The following is a 27,777-nucleotide window of genomic DNA, read 5'->3' as shown; positions in this document are numbered from 1 at the left end:
AACCCAGTTTTACAGTTACTGCTCGTCGCAGGGAAGCTATAAAGAAATGTTTTAATACAATTATACAAATACAGCGATATTCCATTTTTGGGTATCTTCTCTTTAATTTTTGTAGTTGCAATCATTCAGTTTTTTTCTTTCCTTTTTTATTATTTTCACTTCACAAAGTGATTTCCCTTTAGAGGACTTTACCGACTGTTTTTTCAATCAGCTTGTTAAACTAACACAGAACAGGAGTGTACGCCACAGCAGACCATGACCCTGTTGAAGACCAAGCTTGGTTGCAATGTGTTGTTCAGGATTGTTTTAAATGAATTAGCCTTTTACAATAAAGGCATATTAAATACTTTCTTCCCTTCATCCATACTGTGCTTTCAAGCCATTTTTCCCACTGGGACTTTTTTACTGAAAGCAAGAAGTGTCATGCATAAATAAACGTATTATTGTTCTTGAAGACAAAACTGAATCACCAAAAATTTGTATCAGCAGGTCAATGCTTTACAAAAACGAGACATCACGCATCTCCGATCAGTGCATCCTTAATTGCAACCTTAAAATCCAATATGTTTCTGCCCAATAAACCTGACATAGTAGAGTTCAACCTCCCATAGACAGATTACTACAGCAGAGTTTAACTGCACAGAGAAAAGTATTGTTATTGACTTATTCACACACAGCTAACAGTAGATAGCATGCTCACCAAGAAGCTATTTGCATATCCAACTGGTTTTCGGACTTGCAACTAAAAGATGGTTCAGTTCTTTGTAATGTCATTTCCCAACCCAAGTTGCCACTTTTCAAGTTAGACAAAATACTGCAAAAGTGAAAGTACAAAAACACGTACCCCAATAATGCTGAGATCTTTGAGGTAGTCCATCCGTGGTTGAGCCTGGGGAACACATCCAGCAACAACCACCTTTTTCTGCTGGTCCTGGGCTTTTCTGCACAAACACATAGAAGAAAAGTCCAAGATGAAATTAACATTGGTCTACAGCTTGAATTCACCAGTCTACTATTGTAAGTAAAATCTTTATTACAATGACTGTCAAAACAACCCTTAATGAGAAGAGGGGTATGCACATTTAGCATTGTAACTGCACAGATAAAATCTCAGAAGTTAACCTGTTCCAACAGCAGTTTTCAATGATGGTTAATAAGCATTCCTAAGACAGTTAAGAAATGCTGTAGGTTCATGGAACTCAAATGTAGATACCCGCAAACCCACACACAAGAATCAAAAGGTTTAGACTTTTTTTGCATCCAGCACCAAATTAAATCCACCTCCAAACTGGTTGCAACTGTTTGTTTCTCATATGAATTGCAAATTTGTGATCATCTGAATTTCTGAACTCAAACTATAAAGGTATTTTGAAGGAGGAATGGTGTTGGATCTGCCTTAAAATCAGAGGATGGTACACCTTTTTCAACTAATAGGGACAGGTTAATATCAAAGTGACTAAATCAAAGACCTAAACATGAAAACTGTCAATTTTGCTCTTGATTAGAGCTGCACACTTTACTGAATCGCCACTGTCAACACAATATAAATGTGGGGCAAAAGAAAACTGTAGGAAATGGTCCAGAAAACTGGTTGAGAGGTAAGGTGATTTTATTTTTATAAAGACACTAGAAAGCAACCAAATATTGTAGGTCACCACCTGTCGAACTGGATGTGTGGATATCAGGAAGACACAGTAAGAGTTTATGCTAAACAACCGGTAGATTTGCAATATTTTACAGTGCTTCTGCACTGAGAAAAAAATGTAAATTATCATAGCAACTAAGGATTGTAGATCATTAATCTATAGTTTGAAAGGAGGAGAGGCTGCAGCTGCTACATGCCTGAGCTGTTCTTCAAATGCGAACAAGCACAAGTGTCTAAAAACATCTAAAGTTTGTTAGAGTCACTCTACATAACTTATAAAGAGTGGTCGCTGTGACAGAATTAACAGTTATGGTTTTATTGCTGAAAATCATGCTTGTTATTTTGACAACTAGAACTCATTTCCTTCCCCTCAAGCACACTCAGCCGGGATCAGTGTAGCACATTAGAAATCTGTTCTAGTTTACCATTTCCAAAAAGTCCACAAACTGTACTAGGCTTTTAAACTATAACCACCAAAAAGGTTCTGGTGGATTAGGGTCTGGGGAAAAGCGATCAGAAACCCATAGTAATAACACACCTTTGTCAAATATGTACAGTTTTCTTAATGCATGTATTGTAAAGCGGCAACTATCAGTTATTTAAATTTACAGGGAAATTATTATTATATTGTTACTGAAAACAACAAGACATGTCATAGATCCTGTATGATCATATTTAAATGAGCCGAACAAAAACGCTATGCAGATTCTTAAACAGTGTAGCAAACAGAGATGTGTGTGTGTGTGTGTGTGTGTGTGTGTGTGTGTGTGTGCGTGCTGTGCAAGTCTCCGTGTCACCTCCAGTTAGTGGCAGTGAGATTTGAGACACGCGGTCTGTCTGACAAAAGCTTTTGGAGGAGCTGCCCAGACTGCCATAAATCTTTAATAATGAAGCCTCCTGACAGCTGGAGTGGGAGAGGGAGGGAAGGAATAAAAAGGGGAGGCACATAAGCAGGGAGAAATCGCAGGATGGAGCAGCAGTGAGGCTGGATGCAAACTGTCAGTAGTGTTTTAATTCACACCGTTTGTATTCTTCAACAAAACAAAGAGAGCTAGTGATGGAGGAGGACAGTGTAAGAGAACGGAATGTGAAGACAGACAACTCAATTCAAAGCCTGTGTACACAGTCACACGAATGAGAACTGGAAGGATAGATGAAAAAAGGGTAGAAGATGAAGGAAAAATTAAAAAGTGTTCGTTGTTTATTTTAGAAACAGAATCATCACTTTGGGCCAATTGCGCAATATATGGTCTCAGAGACACTGTAAAGGTTTACACTACATGAGGTGTGTTTTAACGTCCTTACACACTTACACATTACTAAGTGGACTGATAGGTAATTACAAAGACGGCTGACAAATAACTAAAGATAACACAATGTTGGATACAATGGCTCATTTTACACGACTGCTCCAATGTCTATTTACAATGTGCATGCAAACTGTCAGGGTTTTATCTACTGGCCTTCTGCCACTGTCAGAGACTACGGAACAAAACCCATGTTATTGCAACTGCCTTTTTATGGTGTCAACAGACTGTAAAAATACACAAAAGGAGGGAAGGGTGGAGCAGTAAAAGCAAAATGATCCAAGTAACTAACAGAAAGGATGTATTTGTGAGCAGAATTTGGAGAATTTAAGTTAATCTGCATAGATATAGAGCTTGTTGTATGTTTGTAAATGTCTGTTGTCCTCTACTCATTTTTCCTTCGAGTGTTTTCATACTTGCAGGCTAACATTGTAAATGGGAAATTGTTCTTACTGTTTTGCCTGGTGAAATATAGGTTTAGTAAGGATATCTCAGTAAACAATTGTCACTTTTTCTCTTACAAAAATAACAAATTCAATTGGTTAAATAAATAAGCCACAAATACAACCAAACACTCAGAGATGCATCTGATAAGTGTGCCTTGCTCTCGCCAACATAGCCATGAAAATGTGTTTCTAGCATTAGAGCACATTCAGACACGCACACAGCAGGGGTGCAGCTGCCTAATTGACATCGTTCCATGCCAAAATGCACAAAACGTTCCTTTAATGTGCTTCTCGCTCCCTGCCCATAGACCCACAGCCATAGCTGACATGATGAGGAAGCAGAAAGCGCCTGAGTTGCCGTCTGAGCGCCCCGGTGGGAACAGGCCAATCACGTTGCGCACAATTCCTGGGTGGGATGAGACGGAGGGGGATTATAGGATGCGGTTGCCATGGTGATGCCTAATAGTCTAATAGAGCTCTCGTTGCCAATGACCCAGACTGGAGCAGATGTCCCCCTAGATCAGACGGCAGGGATATGTGTGTGTGTGGGGAGGTATGTGTGCTAGCATGTGCACACGCCCCAAATCTCTGCAGCTCCTCACAGTCCTGACACCACAGGATCAAACAGTGTCTGAACATGCTGTACATACATGTTCCAGCAGTCAGGGCTGGTGATGGGTGCAGTATTCAAAGGTCTGCACATAGATGGCTAACCTCTGTGGTATATGTGGAAGCAGTGCTGTGCTGTACATACTTGTTTGTAACAGCTGAGTGGACACAATGAATAAGTCAAATTGGACTGGACTAAATGTCCAACTGAATTGATCAGGTTGACTTTGAGATGCCCCATGCTAGGAATATGACATTAAGTTACCCTAGGCATTAGATAGGCCAGAGAACATGACCTATATAGGAGAATCTTCAGCTTTCACAAAGCAAAATCTGAAGTGAAAGAGAAAGTGTTCCTTAGAGGATTGGGGCAGTCTTCCACTGGGCTCTTTCAATGATGGCAACACAACATTTAGTGGCATAATCGCATCACAATATCTAGAAAGCGCAGAGCGTCTACAATGTTCTCATATTCATGTTAGTGATGTCAGTCTTGGAATATATCTACACACACTATATTGACTAAAGTATTTGTCGGTCTACTTTTACATGTACATAAACTTCGATGACATCCTATCCTTAATCTATAAAAAGTCCCATTTCTTGATGAACCGACAGCTGCCAGCAATAGAAGCTTTACCTATTACCTGTAAACATCTTCTACAAGGTTTAGGGGGGTGTTTATAGTAAGATGAGAAAACCAGAATTGCAGCTTCTGCTCTCCAAAAAAAAAAACGTTGTACACCTGAAGCCATGGAAGTGAAAGTTAAGCCATGCCACTTTGGTTCTGGTTTTCAAATTGCATCAGCAAAAGCATATGAGGCCCATTATCTCGGTGGACTGACTCATATGATGTGAAAAACAAAGTGATTAGTAATGGTGGTTTCATGCGTTTGTTGCAGAAGTATGATCTCAAATACTAACTAAGATCCTCTACAATTAGGCTCAGTCACAAAAGGTCATTGCTAAAGAAGCTGGTTTAATGAGTGCTGTATATAACCTAGTAATGAAAAATTGAGTGGAAGAAAAACGTGTGTCAGAAAAAAAGCACATAAGCAACAGGGATAACTGCAATATTTTAATAAATGTGAAGCAAGGTCTGTTAAAGGGTTTGGGGAGGATTCACAAGGCTTAAACTAATGCTGGTGTCAGTGTTTGGAGAGCCACCTCACACAGATGTACAGAGGACATTGGCTACAACTGTTGCATCCTTGTGTTAAGCCAATGCTGAACCAGAGCCAAAGTAAAAAACGTCTTATCTGGGCTCATTAGAAAAAGGACCGGACTGACCCTAAAGTGGTCAGTAGTCCATAGACAGATGAAAGTAAATTTAGCGTTTCATCTGGAAATCAAGATCCCAGTGTCTGAATGACGTGCTATGAACAACAAAATTAACAGAATTTAAATTTGATTCATTACACACTCTGTATGTAATTAATCTATATAAAAGAACATTTTAACTTTTTAAAATCAATTACTGAAATAAATTAACTAGTCAATGAGCTTGTATTTCATGGTGCACTTCAGCACAGGAACGTTGAAATAATTTAACTTAATGTTAAAATGACTATATTCCTTTACAATAAAATGATTTCAAATTGTAATAAGGCATTTCACATTTATTAAAAAAGTATTAATTTCCAACCTTTTTAATTTATGAAATGAAGAAACCTTTCTAGTGATAGATTTATTTATTACATTACAGAAATTTTGGCTTGTAATGCAACGATGCTTTAGATTAGACAGTGGTTAATTTTGGTTCAGTTGCCAAACATCTAAAACCGACTTGCATTTATTTCTGAATATAATAGAAACACTCTTTATTGTCACACAGAGGGGAAATTCACATGTACCAGCAGCAAAGTGAATTTGTGACACATTTATGAGTGTGTTGTTGCTCTCCATGACTCCTTGGTGTCCTCGGCCATATACAGGTAACTTTTGCCTACATAGCGGGGGAAAGGATGAGCTCATTACACACAGACAGCCTCTGCCATATGTTCCTTAACAAACATGTTGCTTAAGGATGAGGTCATAGTGTGACGAGCAGTGAAGAACTTTGTGTGCCTGAGAGGACTATAACTTTAAATTAAACTAGAGAAATAGATGTACTTTCACAAACCGATAAAATGAAGTGGCACTTTAAAGATGTAGCTCCGTTACATGTCTTCTTCTCTTGTCTCTTGACCATGTTTGGCTTGTCCTTGCTCCTTTTGTCTCCCTCACCCTCTCATCCTCACTTCAACGGCCGTTTCTGGTTGATTCGACAGCGAGCCAGCCACTCACTACACCCATGACCTCTCTGCATTAGCATAAGCAGCAAGGGGCAAGGTTAAGTACCCATCAAGCCTCGGTAATTAACATGTGAGTCGATGTGTGCATGAGTGTTTGTGAGTGTTTGTGAGTGTGAGTAAGTGAGAGTGAGCAAATGTTTTAAATTGCTCCTTCACATATTTTCCACTTCTACAAACTCCTGCTGATTCAATAATGTAGTCTTACTCTTGGTCACTGAGGCAATTTATATTTCACAACAGCTACTGCAATCCAGGACGTTACCTGATTTTATCAACTGGGGGATCCACAAATCATGTTTATTTTTTTATTCATTGCTCCATATTTATATTCCTGTGTACTTTTGGTAAAGCAGAAGAAGATTTACCTCCACCGCCTCACAGAAGACACTGAACGCCCTTAAGAAAAACACTGTTACTCTGATAGAGACTGTACGCATTCCTATGTGGATTACTCTTCAGGTAGAGTTTGACAAAACAGTAAAAATAAAAAAACAGCTAACTCTGCACCTGTGGGACCTGAACATGGGCAATCTAAAACACATTACAGATTGTAGTGAAGACTCTTGGAGAACAGGGAAGAGAAAACAGTGACTAAGAGGCAACTGTCAGAAGGACATCTTTTTATGAGCAAGAAACAGAAAGGTGTGTTGCCAATGAGTCCAGAGGGACACAGTTAATGTTTACAACCAGTGCAACCAAAAGACAAAAAAACCCATGACAGGTAAAGCAAGAGGGGCAGCCAGTTTTAACAGTAACCTTAAAAGCAAGGTTACTGTTAAAGATAGGATAAATTCACAAGTTCACTGTTTCAGCTAACAATGCCGAAAGATCAACAAACACTGATATCTTACATTAATAATTCCACTGCAATGAAAAGCTGTTTAGATGGCTGAATGTGCAGAGCATAAAGCAACCAAAGCTTTCAGTATAAGTTACACTTGAATTTATTTTTTAACTAAATTTGAATCACCTAATATGATTGCTATGGCTTATTAGATGTACAGGTCCTTCTCAAAATATTAGCATATTGTGATAAAGTTCATTATTTTCCATAATGTCATAATGAAAATTTAACATTCATATATTTTAGATTCATTGCACACTAACTGAAATATTTCAGGTCTTTTATTGTCTTAATACGGATGATTTTGGCATACAGCTCATGAAAACCCAAAATTCGTATCTCACAAAATTAGCATATCATTAAAAGAGTCTCTAAACGAGCTATGAACCTAATCATCTGAATCAACGAGTTAACTCTACACACCTGCAAAAGATTCCTGAGGCCTTTAAAACTCCCAGCCTGGTTCATCACTCAAAACCCCAATCATGGGTAAGACTGCCGACCTGACTGCTGTCCAGAAGGCCACTATTGACACCCTCAAGCAAGAGGGTAAGACACAGAAATAAATTTCTGAACGAATAGGCTGTTCCCAGAGTGCTGTATCAAGGCACCTCACTGGGAAGTCTGTGGGAAGGAAAAAGTGTGGCAGAAAACGCTGCACAACGAGAAGAGGTGACCGGACCCTGAGGAAGATTGTGGAAAAGGGCCGATTCCAGACCTTGGGGGACCTGCGGAAGCAGTGGACTGAGTCTGGAGTAGAAACATCCAGAGCCACCGTGCACAGGCGTGTGCAGGAAATGGGCTACAGGTGCCGCATTCCCCAGGTCAAGCCACGTTTGAACCAGAAACAGTGGCAGAAGCGCCTGACCAAAATGCCAGAAGTCCAGTGTCAAGTACCCACAGTCAGTGATGGTCTGGGGTGCCGTGTCAGCTGCTGGTGTTGGTCCACTGTGTTTTATCAAGGGCAGGGTCAATGCAGCTAGCTATCAGGAGATTTTGGAGCACTTCATGCTTCCATCTGCTGAAAAGCTTTATGGAGATGAAGATTTCATTTTTCAGCACAACCTGGCACCTGCTCACAGTGCCAAAACCACTGGTAAATGGTTTACTGACCATGGTATCACTGTGCTCAATTGGCCTGCCAACTCTCCTGACCTGAACCCCATAGAGAATCTGTGGGATATTGTGAAGAGAACGTTGAGAGACTCAAGACCCAACACTCTGGATGAGCTAAAGGCCGCTATCGAAGCATCCTGGGCCTCCATAAGACCTCAGCAGTGCCACAGGCTGATTGCCTCCATGCCACGCCGCATTGAAGCAGTCATTTCTGCCAAAGGATTCCCGACCAAGTATTGAGTGCATAATTGTACATGATTATTTGAAGGTTGACGTTTTTTGTATTAAAAACACTTTTCTTTTATTTGTCGGATGAAATATGCTAATTTTGTGAGATAGGAATTTTGGGTTTTCATGAGCTGTATGCCACAATCATCCGTATTAAGACAATAAAAGACCTGAAATATTTCAGTTAGTGTGCAATGAATCTAAAATATATGAATGTTAAATTTTCATCATTACATTATGGAAAATAATGAACTTTATCACAATATGCTAATATTTTGAGAAGGACCTGTATAGCTAGCGCAAGGTGATCAGTCGGGGTTTAATACAATATTGGCCCACCCTTCGCAGCTATGACATTTGTGAGGTCAGCCACTGATGTTGGATGAGAAGGTCTGGCTTTCGTTCTGGCAGTCGTTGCTCTTTTTTCACCAAGGTATTCTATCACGTAGAGATCACAGCACTTCAGTGTTTCTCATACCATTATCCAAAGCACCACCTGCACCACAGCTGCTCCCTCAGACTTATTTTCTAAATAATGCTAGAGAGGAAAAGAGAAATCAATCACGGTGGTTTATCTCCTGTATGGAAGCTAGTATGGGCCAAAACTTTGGCGCCCTAACTGGCGTTTTAGGCACCCACTTCAAATAAAACACGTCTTTATTTGGTAAAAGAAAATGTAGGAACAAGCAAATATTTTGAATTGTCCTGACAGGGACGGAGGCAGGATTTAAAAATAAAACCTGCTGCCACTCTCAGTCATTCACATGTTAAACAAATGTGCATCAGGAGAAACTGAACAAAATCAAACTTATTCAGTTGTTTATTTAAACATCGGATTAACTATTAAACCATAATAAATGTGTATTTACTATTAAAGTTAATGAGCATTTTATTTGTTTGAACGCTTTACAAACCAAATGTTATTACACATTTTGTTCATATAGAAGTACTTTTAAAGTAAGTCCACAAAACACAACTTGTGAATTCATTACTGAATTTTGCACATAGTGCAATTAATCTTCATTAAGAATTGTAATAGTTGCCCTGCACTAATGGGTCTAAATAGATAAAGACAGATAGATAAATAAAGCTAGAAAGATGGAGATAAAGAAATAGATGAGGACAGATGGAGAGAAACAGGAACAAAATGGAAAGATAAAGATATAAATATATATTTAGATATATACATGGACGGATACATAAAGGAGTGTTTGTTCCAACTGTTAAAATATATTCTGTTTATATTGATTTTATGGACTGATTACTGTTATGACAGAAACATGAAAACTATGACTTCTTTAAATGTTCATGTCAGTACCAACTTCTGGTGTCCTTAGAGCATTAATTCCACATTTGGATTTCCTGAAGTAAGACAATGTCTGCTATAAGCTGTTCTAGTTTATCGATGAATTTAGTCCTTTAAATATTATTTCCCATTCCACGTGCATTCCATGTGATTAATTAATTAAATTTGTATTTCAAGTGGCTTCTTGTGTGTGTGTGTGTGTGTGTGTGTGTGTGTGTGTGTGTGTGTGTGTGTGTGTGTGTGTGTTTGTGTGTGTAGAATGCAGAAATAGAGTGCGTGTCTGTGACAAAGTGAAAGAAAATAAAAATTCTTGGGAGACGTAGACATTAAAATCACAATGAGTTGCATGTTAACTTTAAAGTTATTAAGTGCCAATAAACTTCACCTGTACAGGTTTCACAAGATACAGGCAATCTGTTGACCGATCAATAGACTACTATAACATGGCGACTTTTATGGCCGACTCACTCAGCCTTTGGTGATGCTGTAGCTAGGAAGCTCCTCCACCATCCGCATGGGCCTTGTAAAGTAATGTCAGATGTTATGCGAAGCTTTTAGGTTATGCCCTTTAAAAAACACTGGACACACATACCCACCGCCGTAAAAGGAAGCAAAATCTGTCATGTAAAATCAGATGAATGCGTAATAAATATCATATTACTGTAAATGACCTGTATTGACCGCTTGAATGCTTCATAATGGAGAAAGGGCTAATAAAAGAAAAAAGGGTAGGGCAAACAAAAAAGACCAACACAGACACCTGCACAGATGTGCTGGAAATTACATAAGAGGTGAGCACTTGAATAAACCTCAAGAAGGAAGTAGCTGAATCCTAAAGGAGCCCAGGGAGTCCTATTTCCTTTGCCATGTCTTTTTATTTATAGAGAAAAGGCTATTATAGGAATTAATGTGATAGTAGCCTGTGACAAAAAAAAAGCTGAATAAAAAGTGAATATTTCAGATGACAAATATCTCAGTACAAATCCACGGAGGCCGCGTATTTAAAAGGAGTTAATTTGTGAATTTAAATCACATTATGAAAATTAAAACTGGAACTCATCCTGTGTTTAAGGGCAAGTATTCAAGTCTTCACTGTTTCAGCATTACAACTTTACATTGTGTTCAATTATTTGTCACAAAACAAGGGCATAAAAACGGTTATGTGAATCTAAATATTTTTTAAGGAATATTCTGGATGAATCTTAGGGCTGGAATGTCTGAGGATCAGGAATAACTTCATAAAATTCCACAAATTTGATTTACTGAAGTACAATATTCCTACAAAACATTCTTCAGCATATCGTTTAATAATGTTCTGTCAATAGAGGCAGTGAGGCAACACAAAAGAAGAACACACAGGCATGTCACAAACTCAAAGATTACTTCCCCATTCTGTACAAGGTTACAAACTCCCAGTGATATTGCAATATCTCATCACATCATACACAGAAAGATTCGACAGATGACTGAATACGAAGGTAGGGATATTGTTCAGTCTGATCAGTCAAAGCCTCTGTTTGTAGCAGGAATGCAGTTTTTTCCATTTTTTCATGTTGGTTCTTTTCTCTGGAAGTCCTGCACTATACACTGCTAATGAATTAAATGTTCACAATTGCTCCCTTGTGAATAAAAGCAAACCAATGTTACAATTTTGGTGATCCTACCTCACCTACAATATTTATTGCATATATTGCAGAGTATGTAAGCATCTGGTTTTGACTGTCTGCGTGAAGCTGCACTGTCCTGTATGAGAGTGGCTGTTGCTGTGTAATTATTTGAATCCGAAATATCAGACAAGGCGTGAGTCTTTGTTATGGCGACACAGGTGAAAGGCCACTCTTGGCTGAATGCATTCAGACAAAACTAGTCCAAGCGTAAACAATCAAGGTTGGTTTCAAGGTCATAAATTATTAAGACCTTTCTTGAAGATTCGCAATTTGCCGTGCTCAGCGACCTGGAATCATTCCAACAATCTGCAAACCAGCAGCAATCAAAATAATAGAAAGACAGAATAATTACAGCATTTAAAGTAGCAAAGCAGGCATCAATAAACCCATAAAAATGTTTACTTCTTGAAAACTTGTCACAGACTAAGTGTTGCGCGTTAGTTGATTAATGAGGATAAAATGGAAACGATAGAAGGAATCCTGCCAGGGGAAAAGCAACCTGTGTTGTCTTTGCAGGTACTAAAATTCCCAAAACAACCTTAATAAATGGTCATGATAGCTTTCACTTCATTGCACATTTACAGAAGACATGGCTGTCTTTTTATACCAAAGCCTTGGGTTTTAATAGCCTAAAATGGAAATCTAATTTACCGAGCTTTAGTTTATCTTTATTTCATCCTTTTCATTTAAAATATTCTTTGTGCCCTCTTGCAGTCTCAGAACAAGGCTGTAACAACAGAGTTTAGATTCACCCCAATATCTGTTAAAACATTTTAGCAATGACTTCTGTACTCTCTGTTGCAATCAGTTTTAATGAAATCTAAACTATGTAAAAAACAACACCAAGACAGTTAAAGTGATGAAATTACTAATGAGAAGATTTAGCTTTTTATTGTATGTGTCCATACGTAGAAATAGAAAACACAGAAGTCCAATTAGACTAGGAGTGACACCACAGTGACTTTAGATAAATGATTGCAGAGCTACAAAATGTACCAATTTTCCCTGGTTATTTTCCTGGATGCTATTTTTCATTGCTATTGTATATTATTGCACAGCTTCAAGAGATTCTATGTTGGACTACAATCCTCCAGAAGAAAAACCCTGACTCTAAATAACATTCCTTAAAAAACAGCAGTGCACACCGAGACTAACACAACATCTCAGAAAAAGAGCATTAAACGAAGAGTCACACATGACGGTGGTAGTGTGATGATATGAGGCTGCTTTGCTTCCTTTTGACAACTTACTGCAGTTGATTTGAACAATGAATTCTGCTTTCTAGTAGAAAGTCCTACAGCAGAATGTCGAGCCATCAGTTTGTGACCTTAAGCACAAGCTCGCTGGGGTTATGCAGCAGGACGAAGATAAAGGAAGCAGGTTTTGGAGTGTCCTAGTCTAAGTCTTTACTTTGACTAGGATGATAGATGATACAGTTGCTCTGGTATGACCTTAAACAGGCTGTTCCTTACGGCTGGGAGTTCAAGATATAATTAAAACGTCACTTTAAAAAGGCAATTGGCAGCACTGGATTTTATTTTAGAGTAAAAACATTTGACGGGGCTTAATGGTTATGAACACTACAATTTTCAGATTAGTATTGGAAAAAACATTGAAAACCCAGTCTCTGTTTAATCCCACTTTACAATTATGTAAGAAAAAACAAAGTATCAACATTTAGTAAGGCACTTTACACACCTATACATGTTTACATAACTAATGCTGCAGAAGCGTGAAAAAGACCGTCCCCATGATACCCAATCTTTTAAAGTTTGTACGTTTATTCTTCAAGTTTTTTTTGATGATTATCCTTACAGTGTCATGTTTCATAACCTTTTCTCATCTGCTGAGGACACTCTTCAGGATTTAGACACAAACCTTTAAAGGTCAAAGATCTCACTGTCATCCTACGTGACTCAATTTATATCAAGCACCTCTCCATACCTTAACTTATTAAATTTGGAAGTGACAATGATTTGGCTGATACACTGAAAAACTGCATTGTAACCATTATGAAAGTAGCACTGCAAAGTTTGTCAGCTAATTCTGCTTCACGTCTCACCCCAAAGGTGCACAGAGAAAGAGCACTCTATTGCAGAGGGTATGTATGTCATAATATATACGATGCAGTGAGTATATAGTATCCAAGTGGCTCAGGAATTTCCAGGTCAGTGCTTGTTTAGCTAACACCAGCAAATGTCAGCTTTGGCAATCTTCAACTTAAAACAAGACCAAAGGGAGAATGTCAAAAGCTTACAGGGGCTTCTTTAACCTGCCATTGCCCTTTCGCCTCCTGCAGCTTTCTATGTTTACTTATTAAATTTGTGCTAGGTGTATTTGTTCCAGCATAAACTGACACAGGCTAAGCTCCGAGTGGAAAGCTTTACTACACTATCTGCAATCATCTTTGTGCAGTGCACCAAACACATATGGACAGGCTTGTAAGCTGAGCAGCTCAGTTCCAGGAACAGGACCTTCTGTAGGAAACACAACCTGGCTTGCCCTTTTAAAAAACATATAGTATATGATATTACTGTAAGAAGCATAGCTGAAGACAAAATAAAGATCCAGTTGTGTTCATGACACGGTTTGACTGCAATCAGTAGGGGGACAAAAGCAAAGACACGCAGCAGCAGGTACTGTAGTTTACCTGTGTTTTGTCAGGTGAACATTGGGTCAGAGCAGTCCTCTCCATATACCATCTGTCACATGTTTCCCAAAGGCATTTTCTCCACTGAAACAATACCAAATCAACACTTCCCTGGAAAAAGCTGGACATTTTTCCACAACTATAAGAGTGTTTATAACCGGACTTAAACGCTGTAAAAGTTTGCTCACTAAATGGAATAAAACTTTGCTTTGAAAAATAAATAAAATCACCTTTAGAAGCATAGATTAGGTCAACATTTTACTTTGAGAATTTAAACTAAACTAACTAAAACAAGTCAGTTGAAAGCATTTCTTTTTATTTTGACAGTGTTTATTGAACCTGTGATCAAAAGTAAATTCAAAATGTTTCAGCAGCTCTTCGAACAAAAGCATTAACCATGAAAAACAAAAAGCTTTAAATCACAGGAAATTTCAAAAGAAAAAAAATAAGCACGACTCCCCTCCTCTTTTCTGAAGTTTTCTGTCCGTATTTTCCTCCTCTTCTCTCTCTTCCACTAAAAATCCTAATGAGGCACTGATGAGATTCTCGGTCCTTGTCTAAATGAGATTACAGTGAATTATAAATAAAGTCTTCAAATCACTGGTTTGAAATCACACGAGTGAACTATTTATCAACATGACAGCCTTGTATTTTTACAAAGTGGAAGAAAAAATTTCACTTTACAGACAAGTATCTTGAGCACAAAAACAAAAAACATTTTTTTTAACTAAATAGCAGACAGTACTACAACAAAACAGAGTAGATAGGAGTTATGATGATGTTGCAGCATTACTGTTATTTTTCTTTGTGAATTTTAATCATTAAGCTGGCTTGTTTTCTCAGTGATTTGCAGAGACAGGTTAAAATTTCCAAAACAAAAACAGCATAAAATAAGGAGACATTGGGAAAAGATTTAAATTAAACAAAATGATAAAAAAAATGAAACTGTTCAGCCTAATTATGATGAAAATACTATATGTGATTTGTTTGAGAAAGACCATTTATTAAAGTGCTGGATCACACATGCTATTCACAACCTCTGCAGGTTTAACTTCAGAATGACTCAGCCAATGGTCTTTTTAATCTCCCTAAACGTTTCTTTGCCATTTTTAAAATAGCTCACTCCTTTCACTATTTTCGTCATTCCACTCAAATGTTTAAGTATTTAAATTCCTAACTTTTGATAATTTGACATATTGTCTTCGTCTTGATTTTTCTGCGATAAAAGCTTTAAAACAGATTTCTTAGGATTTATTGAGAAACATCCGAAAAACACAAAAACAGTTACTATAGAACAGGCTACGGTAGAGAGCACATTACAGGTAAAAGATAAACAGTGACAGCATAACAGAGAGAGGTAATTGTGTATCCTTGTGAAACAAAATACCTCCAGAAAAAAGGAAACACCATATCAACATCTGAGAGGCATCCCTCTATTCCAAAGATTTTTAATACCTCTTCCAGTTCAATGCCCAAAAAGTAAAAATGTTACTAAAACCAAACTTAATTAAATTGGAACGGAAGTGACTCTGGTGGTTCAACTTATCATTTAACTGGGAGTAAAACAGCTTCACTTTCATAAAATACTCTTAAATTATGTCCACCTATTTAATCAGTCTCTTCCTATTTTTCCTTCCCTATTTAACCATCATTTGTCTTCATCTCTTCCATTTTTATCATTTTAACTAGAAATTTAATTAAATGCATTATTACGGCATTAGCGAGGCACCAAGATCATTAGATATGAACAAAACTGCTTCATGCCGAAGTTATAGTTACAGTAACAACATTACATTGATTCAGAGGATGTGTGTGAATATGTGATCAAATCAATCGCCATAGTAGAAGGTGATTGCTTTGTAAGAGACAACCGTTGTTGTTATAGCAACACACCAACACATATTTACGGTTAATGTAATATATAAGCAGAAAATTGGCTTCAATTAATGTAAGAGGATAGGAAACCTAAGGTCACGAATATAACCTTGCTGGCCCTGAATGGCCGGCATCAGTGATGTCTATGTCAGGAGGGGCCTTGACCATCACCCTATATATAGCGTCAGTCGTCATACAAAAACATGCTCACCTCTTCCTCGCTTTCACACCAAGGAGGGTGGTCTTGTGAGACGCCACCTCATGCTAATCAGACAACCAGGGCTATATTTATAACCTTAGGTCCTATTTCATAGCATTCGTTTTGTGCTTCATTATGAGGAGAAATTCTGACTCCTGGATTACCAGACAAGCCTGTTTAAATGACAGTTGTTTCACTGTGGCCAATCAGTAAGGGGCCACACCATAAGAGCTGAATGTGCCAACACAGGAGCAGTCACATAATGCTAGTAAAATCTAGCAAATGTATTGGGAGAAGCTGGGCCCACAGCTGTACACACCTCCTGGATAGAGACAACTAAAAAGAGCCCATGAGGATTCTAGCCCTATGGTGGAATGTGCACAAAGACCAGGCCGAGGCTGGAGGCCCCTGTTAGAATATACCAAATGAATATCTTACACAATCCAGTGGAGAGGACACTGCTTTGATACAGGATTACCTACATGTGGCTTTGCCCAAGACGCAAATAACTGATTGGTTTTTCTAAAACCTTGTGTCCTGTCCAAGTAAATGTCCATGCACTTGACACAAATTATGTAGCTGCCTTTACCACACTAAAGCAGCAGGATAGGGGTAAAGGCAGTCAGCTCTATCGAAGAGCATGAACCCACCACTTTGGAAACAAAAGTTGGGTTACGTTTCAGGGTGAGTCATTAGGGAACAAATTAACACAGGCTTGAAAGGACATGAATTTTACTAATTCGCTTAGCTGAAACCAGAGCAAGCAGTAAGGTTATTTTGAGGGTTAATAATCTAAGATCAACTTCTTCCAAAGGTTCTAAAGGAGAACAAAACAGAACTTCTACAACAGTGGGGAGGTTCCACTGTGGGGCCAAAAGCCTGGATGTGAGCAATTTAAGGCAAGCCCTTTTCATTAAATGACAAACCTGTGGATGTTGGCCTACTGTTATTCCCCCAAAGCCAACATGACAGACTGAAAGAGCAGCCAAATATACAGGGGTTGGACAATGAAACTGAAACACCTGGTTTTAGACCACAATAATTTATTAGTATGGTGTAGGGCCTCCTTTTGCAGCCAATACAGCGTCAATTCGTCTTGGGAATGACATATACAAGTCCTGCACAGTTGTCAGAGGGATTTTAAGCCATTCTTCTTGCAGGATAGTGGCCAGGTCACTACGTGATACTGGTGGAGGAAAACGTTTCCTGACTCGCTCCTCCAAAACACCCCAAAGTGGCTCAATAATATTTAGATCTGGTGACTGTGCAGGCCATGGGAGATGTTCAGCTTCACTTTCATGTTCATCAAACCAATCTTTCACCAGTCTTGCTATGTGTATTGGTGCATTGTCATCCTGATACATGGCACCGCCTTCAGGATACAATGTTTGAACCATTGGATGCACATGGTCCTCAAGAATGGTTCGGTAGTCCTTGGCAGTGACGCGCCCATCTAGCACAAGTATTGGGCCAAGGGAATGCCATGATATGGCAGCCCAAACCATCACTGATCCACCCCCATGCTTCACTCTGGGCATGCAACAGTCTGGGTGGTACGCTTCTTTGGGGCTTCTCCACACCGTAACTCTCCCGGATGTGGGGAAAACAGTAAAGGTGGACTCATCAGAGAACAATACATGTTTCACATTGTCCACAGCCCAAGATTTGTGCTCCTTGCACCATTGAAACCGACGTTTGGCATTGGCATGAGTGACCAAAGATTTGGCTATAGCAGCCCAGCCGTGTATATTGACCCTGTGGAGCTCCCGACGGACAGTTCTGGTGGAAACAGGAGAGTTGAGGTGCACATTTAATTCTGCCGTGATTTGGGCAGTCGTGGTTTTATGTTTTTTGGATACAATCCGGGTTAGCACCCGAACATCCCTTTCAGACAGCTTCCTCTTGCGTCCACAGTTAATCCTGTGGGATGTGGTTCGTCCTTCTTGGTGGTATGCTGACATTACCCTGGATACCGTGGCTCTTGATACATCACAAAGACTTGCTGTCTTGGTCACAGATGCGCCAGCAAGAGGTGCACCAACAATTTGTCCTCTTTTGAACTCTGGTATGTCACCCATAATGTTGTGTGCATTTCAATATTTTGAGCAAAACTGTGCTCTTACCCTGCTAATTGAACCATCACACTCTGCTCTTACTGGTGCAGTGTGCAATCAATGAAGACTGGCTACCAGGCTGGTCCAATTTAGCCATGAAACCTCCCACACTAAAATGACAGGTGTTTCAGTTTCATTGTCCAACCCCTGTATATATTTATGTTTGAAAAGGCTTTGCCTTTATCAATAAGCTTCTGTAAAACTGACAAGATCACTGCCACCAAGAACCGACAGGAGATGGAGTGAGAGTCTGTGCACCAGCTTTCAAGCATCTGAGCAATAAGAGCTACTGGAGGGAATTCATAGAGAAGAGACACTGGCCACCTGTGTGCCAGAGCACCCACCTCCAGCACAGCTCCCTGGTTCTGCAGCGTTCTCTCTCAACGCAAACACATCCACAACTGCCTGACTAAACCTCATCCAGATCTGGTTGACCACCTCAGGGTGAATATTCTAATCCACTGCACCATAATTCAGGGCTCCTGCTATATGAGTTGCTTTCAGAGACTCCAAGTTCAAACTGCTCCGTTTGTTTGCCAACATGTGCAAACAAGGGAAAGCTTAGTCCCCCTTGACTGTTGATGTAGGCCACTACATCTACAATGTGGGATTGTCTGTTCTCACCAAAACATTGCTTCCTCTGAGCCAAGGGAGAAAATGTTTCAGAGCTAGATGAACAACCATCAGCTATAGACAATTTAGGGGAGTTGAGCGCATGCAATCCCCCTTTTTTCCATTTATACATTTTCCATCATGAGTAGGATCCCAGACTACCAGACAGTCATCTGCAGTGACAACTTTTGGTTTTTTTTGGGGGGGGAGGGGGGGGGGGGGGGGGGGGTTTGCACCACTAGAGGCCTTTATTTTTTTAAACGTTTTCAACAGTAGGCAGACAGGAAATAGGGGGGGAGAGAGGGGGAAGACATTCAGCAAAGGTCTCCAGGTTTGGGACTCGAACCTGGGATGGCCACTTCGAGGATTGTAGCCTCCCATACATGGGTCACGAGCTTAACCACTACACCACCAGCGCCGCGCCCTGTAGTGACCACTTTTCAGGCAGAGATGCCGCCTATAGTGATGCCCTGAGTCAGGAAGCCTGCGAGGATGACGTTCAGGACATGCATGAAGACACTGCTTCCTAGTTCACGGGTTCTTCAGGCTTCAAAAGGCTGCTGTTGTGGCCTTTGCTTTAGGCACCTTGGGGATCCCGAAAGCCAGGGTTGGGCAAACGGCAGCCAATCCATACAACTGACGGGCAACTGAAGCGGTGGCAGCGGCAGCAGGATATACTTTTTTTGGCAGACAATATTTTACCGCCACATCATCCCACTTTTTCGCCTCACATCTCTTTTGCATGGTGTTGACCGCTGCACTGAACAGACTGTGAAATATGACTGGGGTGACAAGTAGGTCCTCCTTTTACCAGGTCATCAGGTTGGTGAGCCAAAGCTCGTATGCCTGCTCCTGAATAACCATGAGGCCTACGGCTCCAAAAAAAGCTCCAGAAAAAACACGCGGTACAAGCTTTAAGGTCTTCCAAGCCTTTGGTAGCTTTTTTCTGTCAAACCGAGATTTACAACCTCCAGCCAGCCAAGGGATGCACAGCCTCACAGCCACATGTTTGAACAAGTCCTGCATATCCTGCTCCAAGCGACACCCTATCTTGCTTTATTCTCATCCCATTTCAACTGCTTCAAGTTAACGTCATAGGCAATATACAGCAATTTACAGTTACAAATTAAGCTGCAATTACTAAATTCACTCTTTCAGCTATTCCAGTATTTCAAAGCTGTGTTTATAATGTCAGGGTGCATTATATGAGGAAAAAGTGCATTGCGCAATAATACTGGAAAGTCGAGATAGCGTTATGACTCATGATTAATAAACACATTATTTAAAAGAGTTATCTGCTATTTGCTTTGGGTTCATAGCAAACATAGACCCCAGATAATGAGTAGTTTATTTATTAGTCTAAGAAAAATATAATTTAATGTTTCAAATATCAACAAAATATTATAACAGTTATTTCTCCCTATTGTCTGCTGCTTTGGCATTGAAACAATGTATCTGTAGCTGCTTAATGATTTGACAACCTTACCACCTCTTCACCTTTTATGCAGCATTAAACAAGAGGTGCCTAGTATATTACAGGCAGAAAGAGTTTGAAAGCATGTTACTTAAATAATTAGCTATTAATAACATTTATTACAGCCCAGGCAGTTCTCACAATATGTCTTTTGTGTACAGTGATATTTCTATAATGATAAATTTGCTAAATATATATTGTGTTTATGGTTCATACTCTAGTGTGTACTATAAAAATTTAAGTGCCGTTTTTTAATTAGCCATGTTGTTAAATATCAGAAAAGCAACATCTTTCATTCTACTCTCACTGAATTTCCTGGCATGCTTACTTTCAGTAAGTTTGAACTGGTTTACATGTATAGCACAGATTGCTGGTGAAGGGCAAGAACATTTCGTATATGGACTGGAGAGCTATGCTTATTTCCAGGACACAATGCAGACCAGTAATATTGAAATAGGAAATATGTGGTAAGTCACCTTTTTTTAGCCATGTCTTCTTCGGGTAGTTGTTTATTCATGTTATCACATTGTTAAAGCTGAGTGAAACTGGTGTGTATAAAGTTAGGTGAGGTGGAAATTTCTAAATTAAATCAGGAAATAGGTTTGCAGAATCTGTCTTCGTTTCAAACCTGTCACAAAAGCAGGAACAGATGTCCATGGAAGCTAAAATCTACATGCCTAATAATAGGATAACACTGTCATATAAACCAACAGGCACACACACAGACAGTTAACATGGGCACACAATCTTGAAAAACAATCTAGCTTCAGCTATTGACTACTAAATGTACTTTATTTTTGTACTCATTTTCTTAGGACCGTAAACCTAAAGGTCACAGCTGTTATCTGTGTAATGCAGCTTTAAATTACTAAAACCCAGTCAAAAAATACATTTCATAGAGGAAAAAACTGCAGTTTAGAGAGCAATAATAGCTGGCATGTAAAGTGTTCTCTAAAGTGGTACATAATGATAAAACTGCTATAGTGTAATAAAAAACACAAGATTAAAACCCAAGGCCAGCTCTACACAAAAATAGAACCAAGCCAAACAGGAACATCTCCCAAAATAAGGATTAAATATCACCACGCTAATATTGACATATAAAAAAGGCTAGGTCTCTCAATCCATGATTCTTTGAACTACAAACACACACGGACACACAGAGCCTGTACAAAGTCCCATAGACACAGCCAGGTGATCCATCACCTGCAGCAAAGCATCACCTCCAGAATCTTTAGGAGGACCTCGGACCTCTATAACATGACCTTTAGTTGGGGTCAGTGCATATTTATGAAACAGCATAATGACTGTTACACAAATCATCACTCAACAATATTACCTTTCTCACAAAAAACAATATACAGGCCAAATAAAAACAACATCCTGTCAGCCTCTCGCTGAGCCCATCCATTTAAACATAATTCATTTTCTTACTGCAGACTGCAGCTGACACCGCATTTCAATCTGCCCTGCTTCCCTACTCATTATGCTTTTCTCCTTAACACCCCACACCTACACACTTTTTTGTCATTTAAATTGCAGACACACAGTCAGAGTCCCTCGTGGCATATGTTTAGGTAACACTTCACAAAGTATTGCAGACACACTACAACTTTCTTTTAGATAGCTGTGCTCTGCTTTTTGAAAGTTTTGATTACCTGCAAACAAGACTCAACTCTGTTCTTCAAAAAGCATCTCTTAATGAAGGACTCTGAGATATTTGGACCAACTCTGCTATGTGGTAACCTTTACTCCGGAGCCATATCTTGTGTGCTCTCTTAATTAGGATAGACCTTTAGGTTGATTCATAAGAACAGGAAAATGTTTACAACGTTTTAATAAGTAACTGTACAAAAACATATCCCCAAACTGTAAAGGAACACAGAAAAAAATTGGTTTGAATAACTGCATTCTAAGAAAGAAATGTAAAAAAATATTTCAAACAACAATGTTTTCGACCACTTTCTTAGCTCCCTAATGGTTATTAATTAAGAAAAGGGCTTTACGATATTGGGAAATTATGTAATGTTAACCATAAATATTAATACGGGGATATCAGCTGCGCTAAATCAACGTTTTAAAAAGCGAATTAAAAAAAGAACGGTTCGCATGAGCTCTTGATCACGAGACACATTCTGTTATTTAATAACTTACTTTGCCATAGTTTTAACAACTAGGTTCACTCATTTTATCAAATATACAAACAGCCAGTCCAGTTTAATTTTCAATACATACATTATAACTTTACAAAAAAGAACAATTTCAGAATATTTATTTATAGGAATTTGATAAAACATAATTTGTAGAAATTAAATAAATGAAATAAAAGCTTGCCTTCTTTACAGATATATCTTTTCAGAAGTGTGTCACAGCCCTAAACAAAACCTTTGAATGAAATACCATAGTTAATTTAATGAGAATTTGATCTACCAAACATTCATAAAGAACCAAATGGCAAATATACTCTGCAGAGTTTCTAGGCATGGGGAGGAGATTTCTTAAAATCTATCAAATACATGGAAACCTCAAGCAATTCCCTATACAAAATCCAAAATATAAAAATCCCAATATAACTAAGAGACCAAGTAACTTGTAAAGCATCACCGTTCCCACTGATCTTTGATCCTTATATTACCTTGACTTCATGTGGTATAAAACCACAACTGGGCAAGTGAGAAAAGCCAAGAGCACGAAGCTCCACCAGACAAAATTGACGAGTAGTTGTTTGTGACTGCTGTTCAGGAAGACCTTTAAAGGACTGATACAAAGTGACAGATAGTAATTATGTAACATTTTATGAAGGGTCACACATCCACACACAACCAAACAATTACAATGAATTCCTATTTGTTTTCAGCAGGTTTGAGCTTATGATCGATTGGGTAAAAAGCTGAGGATGCTTTGACAGGTTTTGATCGGATTGTGTTTTTAAACCGATGTTGGACATTCGTCTTCATCCACGTTACACTAAATTAGTTGTTCAAGTTGTAGGCAACTATACCAATTTAATCTCTTTACTGAAGTCTATTTTAGGAACGAAGTCCATAAGCCTGAAACCCATGATGTGTGCCCACCACATAGAATATCTGACATATATTACACTGATAGAAGAGACCACAGTCTCTTCTGACTCTGTACACCAGGCAGAGGCAGTGAACAGCTTCTTCCATTTTAAGAATAAGCTTTATTCCTGTGGCTGTTGAATAAGATCTAGAGACACTTTGCAAATATAATAGACTACATGGTACAGGCTTATTTTATTTTTTTATTTTTAATGTATTTTTTCCTAAAATGATATGCCCTAGCTTGATTCTAACTTTGTTTTAATTATGATGGCAATATTTGTCATTTATTGGATACATTTTTTGTAGGCAATTATGTGTACCCTCTCTCGAATGCCCTGATTGGAAGAGCCATGAGTACTCAGTGTACTTTTTAAAAGTATAATGTTTTTGGCCCTACTATGTGTTAGTCTTACTGTGTGTGTGTGTGTGTGTGTGTGTGTGTGTGTGTGTGTGTGTGTGTGTGTGTGTGTGTGTGTGTGTGAGAGAATAAAACACACGTCATTATTGTCTCACTGAAAAGCAATCTTTCTTTTGGTAATAGTAAAGTAACCTGAACTTGAACCTTATTAAGAGCAATTTAAAAGTCATAAATGTCATAAGCACTTTAGTAACCATGAGTCACATAAAATCAAAGTAACTCTGTGTAATACAAATAAACAAAGAACAGTAAAGAAATTTGTTGCAGAAAGGAAGAATAAAGTTGTGGTTAAAGAGCTGTGTTTGGCCAGTTAGGGAGGTTGTGATTAGCAGTGCCATGCACATATCCTTTCTCCCCTGTGACCACATACACCCATACCTGGCTCTGGATACCAGGGCCTCACACTGAGCTGAACCTGGACTCCAGACCATTATGTAAAGCTGATGTGACAGGCTGTTTGTGTCTGGAATACCACTTTAAAAATACACTACCAACATCCACATGGTCATGTATAACTACATCCTGGGAAAACTTGCAAAAGTCAACAATGGTCAGAGAAAAGCTTCAAAAAATCATCTGAAATGATTGCCAGAGATCCTGTGACCACTTAATCTATTGGTTCTTTTACGAACTACCAATGTCACCCTCATACTGCATCTAAAGAAAAAAAATGCCCTGCGTATGTACAGGTCCTTTTCAAAATATTAGCATATTGTGATAAAGTTCATTATTTTCCATAATGTCATGATGAAAATTTAACATTCATATATTTTAGATTCATTGCACACTAACTGAAATATTTCAGGTCTTTTATTGTCTTAATACGGATGATTTTGGCATACAGCTCATGAAAACCCAAAATTCCTATCTCACAAAATTAGCATATCATTAAAAGGGTCTCTAAACGAGCTATGAACCTAATCATCTGAATCAACGAGTTAACTCTAAACACCTGCAAAAGATTCCTGAGGCCTTTAAAACTCCCAGCCTGGTTCATCACTCAAAACCCCAATCATGGGTAAGACTGCCGACCTGACTGCTGTCCAGAAGGCCACTATTGACACCCTCAAGCAAGAGGGTAAGAAACAGAAAGAAATTTCTGAACTAATAGGCTGTTCACAGAGTGCTGTATCAAGGCACCTCAGTGGGAAGTCTGTGGGAAGGAAAAAGTGTGACAGAAAACGCTGCACAACGAGAAGAGGTGACCGGACCCTGAGGAAGATTGTGGAGAAGGGCCGATTCCAGACCTTGGGGGACCTGCGGAAGCAGTGGACTGAGTAGAAACATCCAGAGCCACCGTGCACAGGTGTGTGCAGGAAATGGGCTACCAGGTGCCGCATTCCAGGCCACTTAGAACCTGGGCTACAGAGAAGCAGCACTGGACTGTTGCTCAGTGGTCCAAAGTACTTTTTTTAGATGAAAGCAAATTCTGCATGTCATTCGGAAATCAAGGTGCCAGAGTCTGGAGGAAGACTGGGGAGAAGGAAATGCCAAAATGCCAGAAGTCCAGTGTCAAGTACCCACAGTCAGTGATGGTCTGGGGTGCCGTGTCAGCTGCTGGTGTTGGTCCACTGTGTTTTATCAAGGGCAGGGTCAATGCAGCTAGCTATCAGGAGATTTTGGAGCACTTCATGCTTCCATCTGCTGAAAAGCTTATGGAGATGAAGATTTCATTTTTCAGCACGACCTGGCACCTGCTCACAGTGCCAAAACCACTGGTAAATGGTTTACTGACCATGGTATCACTGTGCTCAATTGGCCTGCCAACTCTCCTGACCTGAACCCCATAGAGAATCTGTGGGATATTGTGAAGAGAACGTTGAGACTCAAGACCCAACACTCTGGATGAGCTAAAGGCCGCTATTGAAGCATCCTGGGCTTCCATAAGACCTCAGCAGTGCCACAGGCTGATTGCCTCCATGCCACGCCGCATTGAAGCAGTCATTTCTGCAAAAGGATTCCCGACCAAGTATTGAGTGCATAACTGTACATGATTATTTGAAGGTTGACGTTTTTTGTATTAAAAACACTTTTCTTTTATTGGTCGGATGAAATATGCTAATTTTGTGAGATAGGAATTTCGGGTTTTCATGAGCTGTATGCCAAAATCATCCATATTAAGACAATAAAAGACCTGAAATATTTCAGTTAGTGTGCAATGAATCTAAAATATATGAATGTTAAATTTTCATCATAACATTATGGAAAATAATGAACTTTATCACAATATGCTAATATTTTGAGAAGGACCTGTATGTGTTTCTACTTCCAGGTAATATGAAAAGGATAGAAATTAGGGCCAGTAATTGGACATAGCTAATTTGAATTTGTTTCCAGAGATTCCCAGTTGACCCAGATATTTAAAATCATGTGTCTTTTATTGAATGTCATTTTTTTGTTCAGAAGATACAAGAGAAATGTTTATTGTATATTTTTTGTCATTAACATAAGCACAAGTAATCATTGTTATATCAATTATTACATGATTTCTGAGCTGTGTGCAGTTTTCAGTATAGCTTTTTAAGACAGTAAATGGAAGACGTGGTTTGTTGAATAATTCAATTCAATTCAAATTCAAAGATACTTACATCTCAAAAGTGAAACCTTTACATCTACAGTCCTGTAGTCCTCAGTACAGATCTAAGTCATTTAGGAATACCTATTTGATGATGCCAGGTACCTGATAATTATTTGAAAATAATGCCATCTATATGCTAGAAAACTCAAGCTTTTAGTGAAGTAAGATATCATACTACATTTTCTCAGTTTTACATCGTCTGCATTAGCTTTGTTTTGTGTCACCATTAAGTTGATGATGCTTCAGTCTCATCAATCTATTCTGGAGAACAATGAATATTTTGTCTCGACATCAATATGCTGCATTAACACTTGTTTAGCTTAGTTAAGTAAGCTACGAAGACTATTTTACAACGACAATGGGTCACATAAAATGTATATAGCTTTATCATTTGTCTCTAAACATTGTTTCTTGCAACTGCTGTCGATGATTATGCAGAGCAGTTTGTAGCAGTGCCAGGCTAATGCTAGTGTCTACTCTCTGTTTTGATAAGACTTGCTCATAACATATTTTGCAGCAGTTTTATTTCTTCACTGTGTGGACAGAACTTACAGAAAAAGTGGTTTTTCTCCTTCATAAACTTAGAGACCAACAATGAGTGATTATGGTAAATTATGGTAAAGGATATCTTTGATTATGTAGAAAACACCTAAAGTACAGATTTGCAAGCCGTGCACGCAAAACTACTCGGTGTCTTTAAAAGAATAGTTACAAGTCTCACATGGGATGCAGCCGACAAAGTCATCACGAATACGAGAAGAAGTGGAGTAAGTGAGGGACTGCCTTAAAATGCTGCTAATCCGATACCTGGGATCTGATTGAAAGATTCCTAATAAAAACATATGCTTGTCGCTCAAATTTGGGGATCCGACTAAAGATAAATCAACTAAAGCTTTAAGTGAGACATCTGCCTGCATTTCGAAACACTCTGAACACCACAAGAACTTCTGAAAATCCAGATACAGATGTAGAGTCATAGTCCATGTTTGATTTGATTACTTCTTGAGGTAAACATTTTTTTTTCTTAAATCAGTAAAAAGGTATCCACACCAACTATGCAATTTAAAAGACAATATTACAGCAAGGTCATGTTCTGGTCAGCTTCGCCCTTGGTGTGGTTCTCAGATTGCCCTGGGCTCAATGCTACAAACGCAGGACGTCTGAGTTGAGCAGCATACTCCTTTCTTTCACCGTGCCTTTTACCCCTCTGTAGCTGTCAGTCTGTCTTTCCATCCCCAAGACTATTTTAGCGTCTGCATACCCGAAAATGTAGGCTAATGCCCTGTAGAACTGACAGATTAAATGCCAATCCCTGGGTTGTACCAAAACC

General features: G+C 38.9%; 1 protein-coding gene across 2 annotated transcripts in view; it reads right to left on the bottom strand.

Annotated features, from left to right (window-relative positions):
* Window positions 1-27,777, bottom strand: part of cdkal1 (CDK5 regulatory subunit associated protein 1-like 1) — a 281,503-nt gene that overhangs the window by 206,701 nt on the left and 47,025 nt on the right. For both annotated transcript variants that reach the window (XM_047361870.1, XM_047361871.1), the window contains exon 5: window positions 845-941. In XM_047361870.1, coding sequence (XP_047217826.1) covers window positions 845-941 — 97 coding nt within the window. The remainder of the gene's footprint in view (window positions 1-844; window positions 942-27,777) is intronic.

The sequence above is a fragment of the Girardinichthys multiradiatus genome, chromosome 3 (assembly GCF_021462225.1).
Source record: "Girardinichthys multiradiatus isolate DD_20200921_A chromosome 3, DD_fGirMul_XY1, whole genome shotgun sequence".
NCBI lineage: Eukaryota > Metazoa > Chordata > Actinopteri > Cyprinodontiformes > Goodeidae > Girardinichthys > Girardinichthys multiradiatus.
This window is presented reverse-complemented; position numbering and strand designations above follow the sequence as displayed.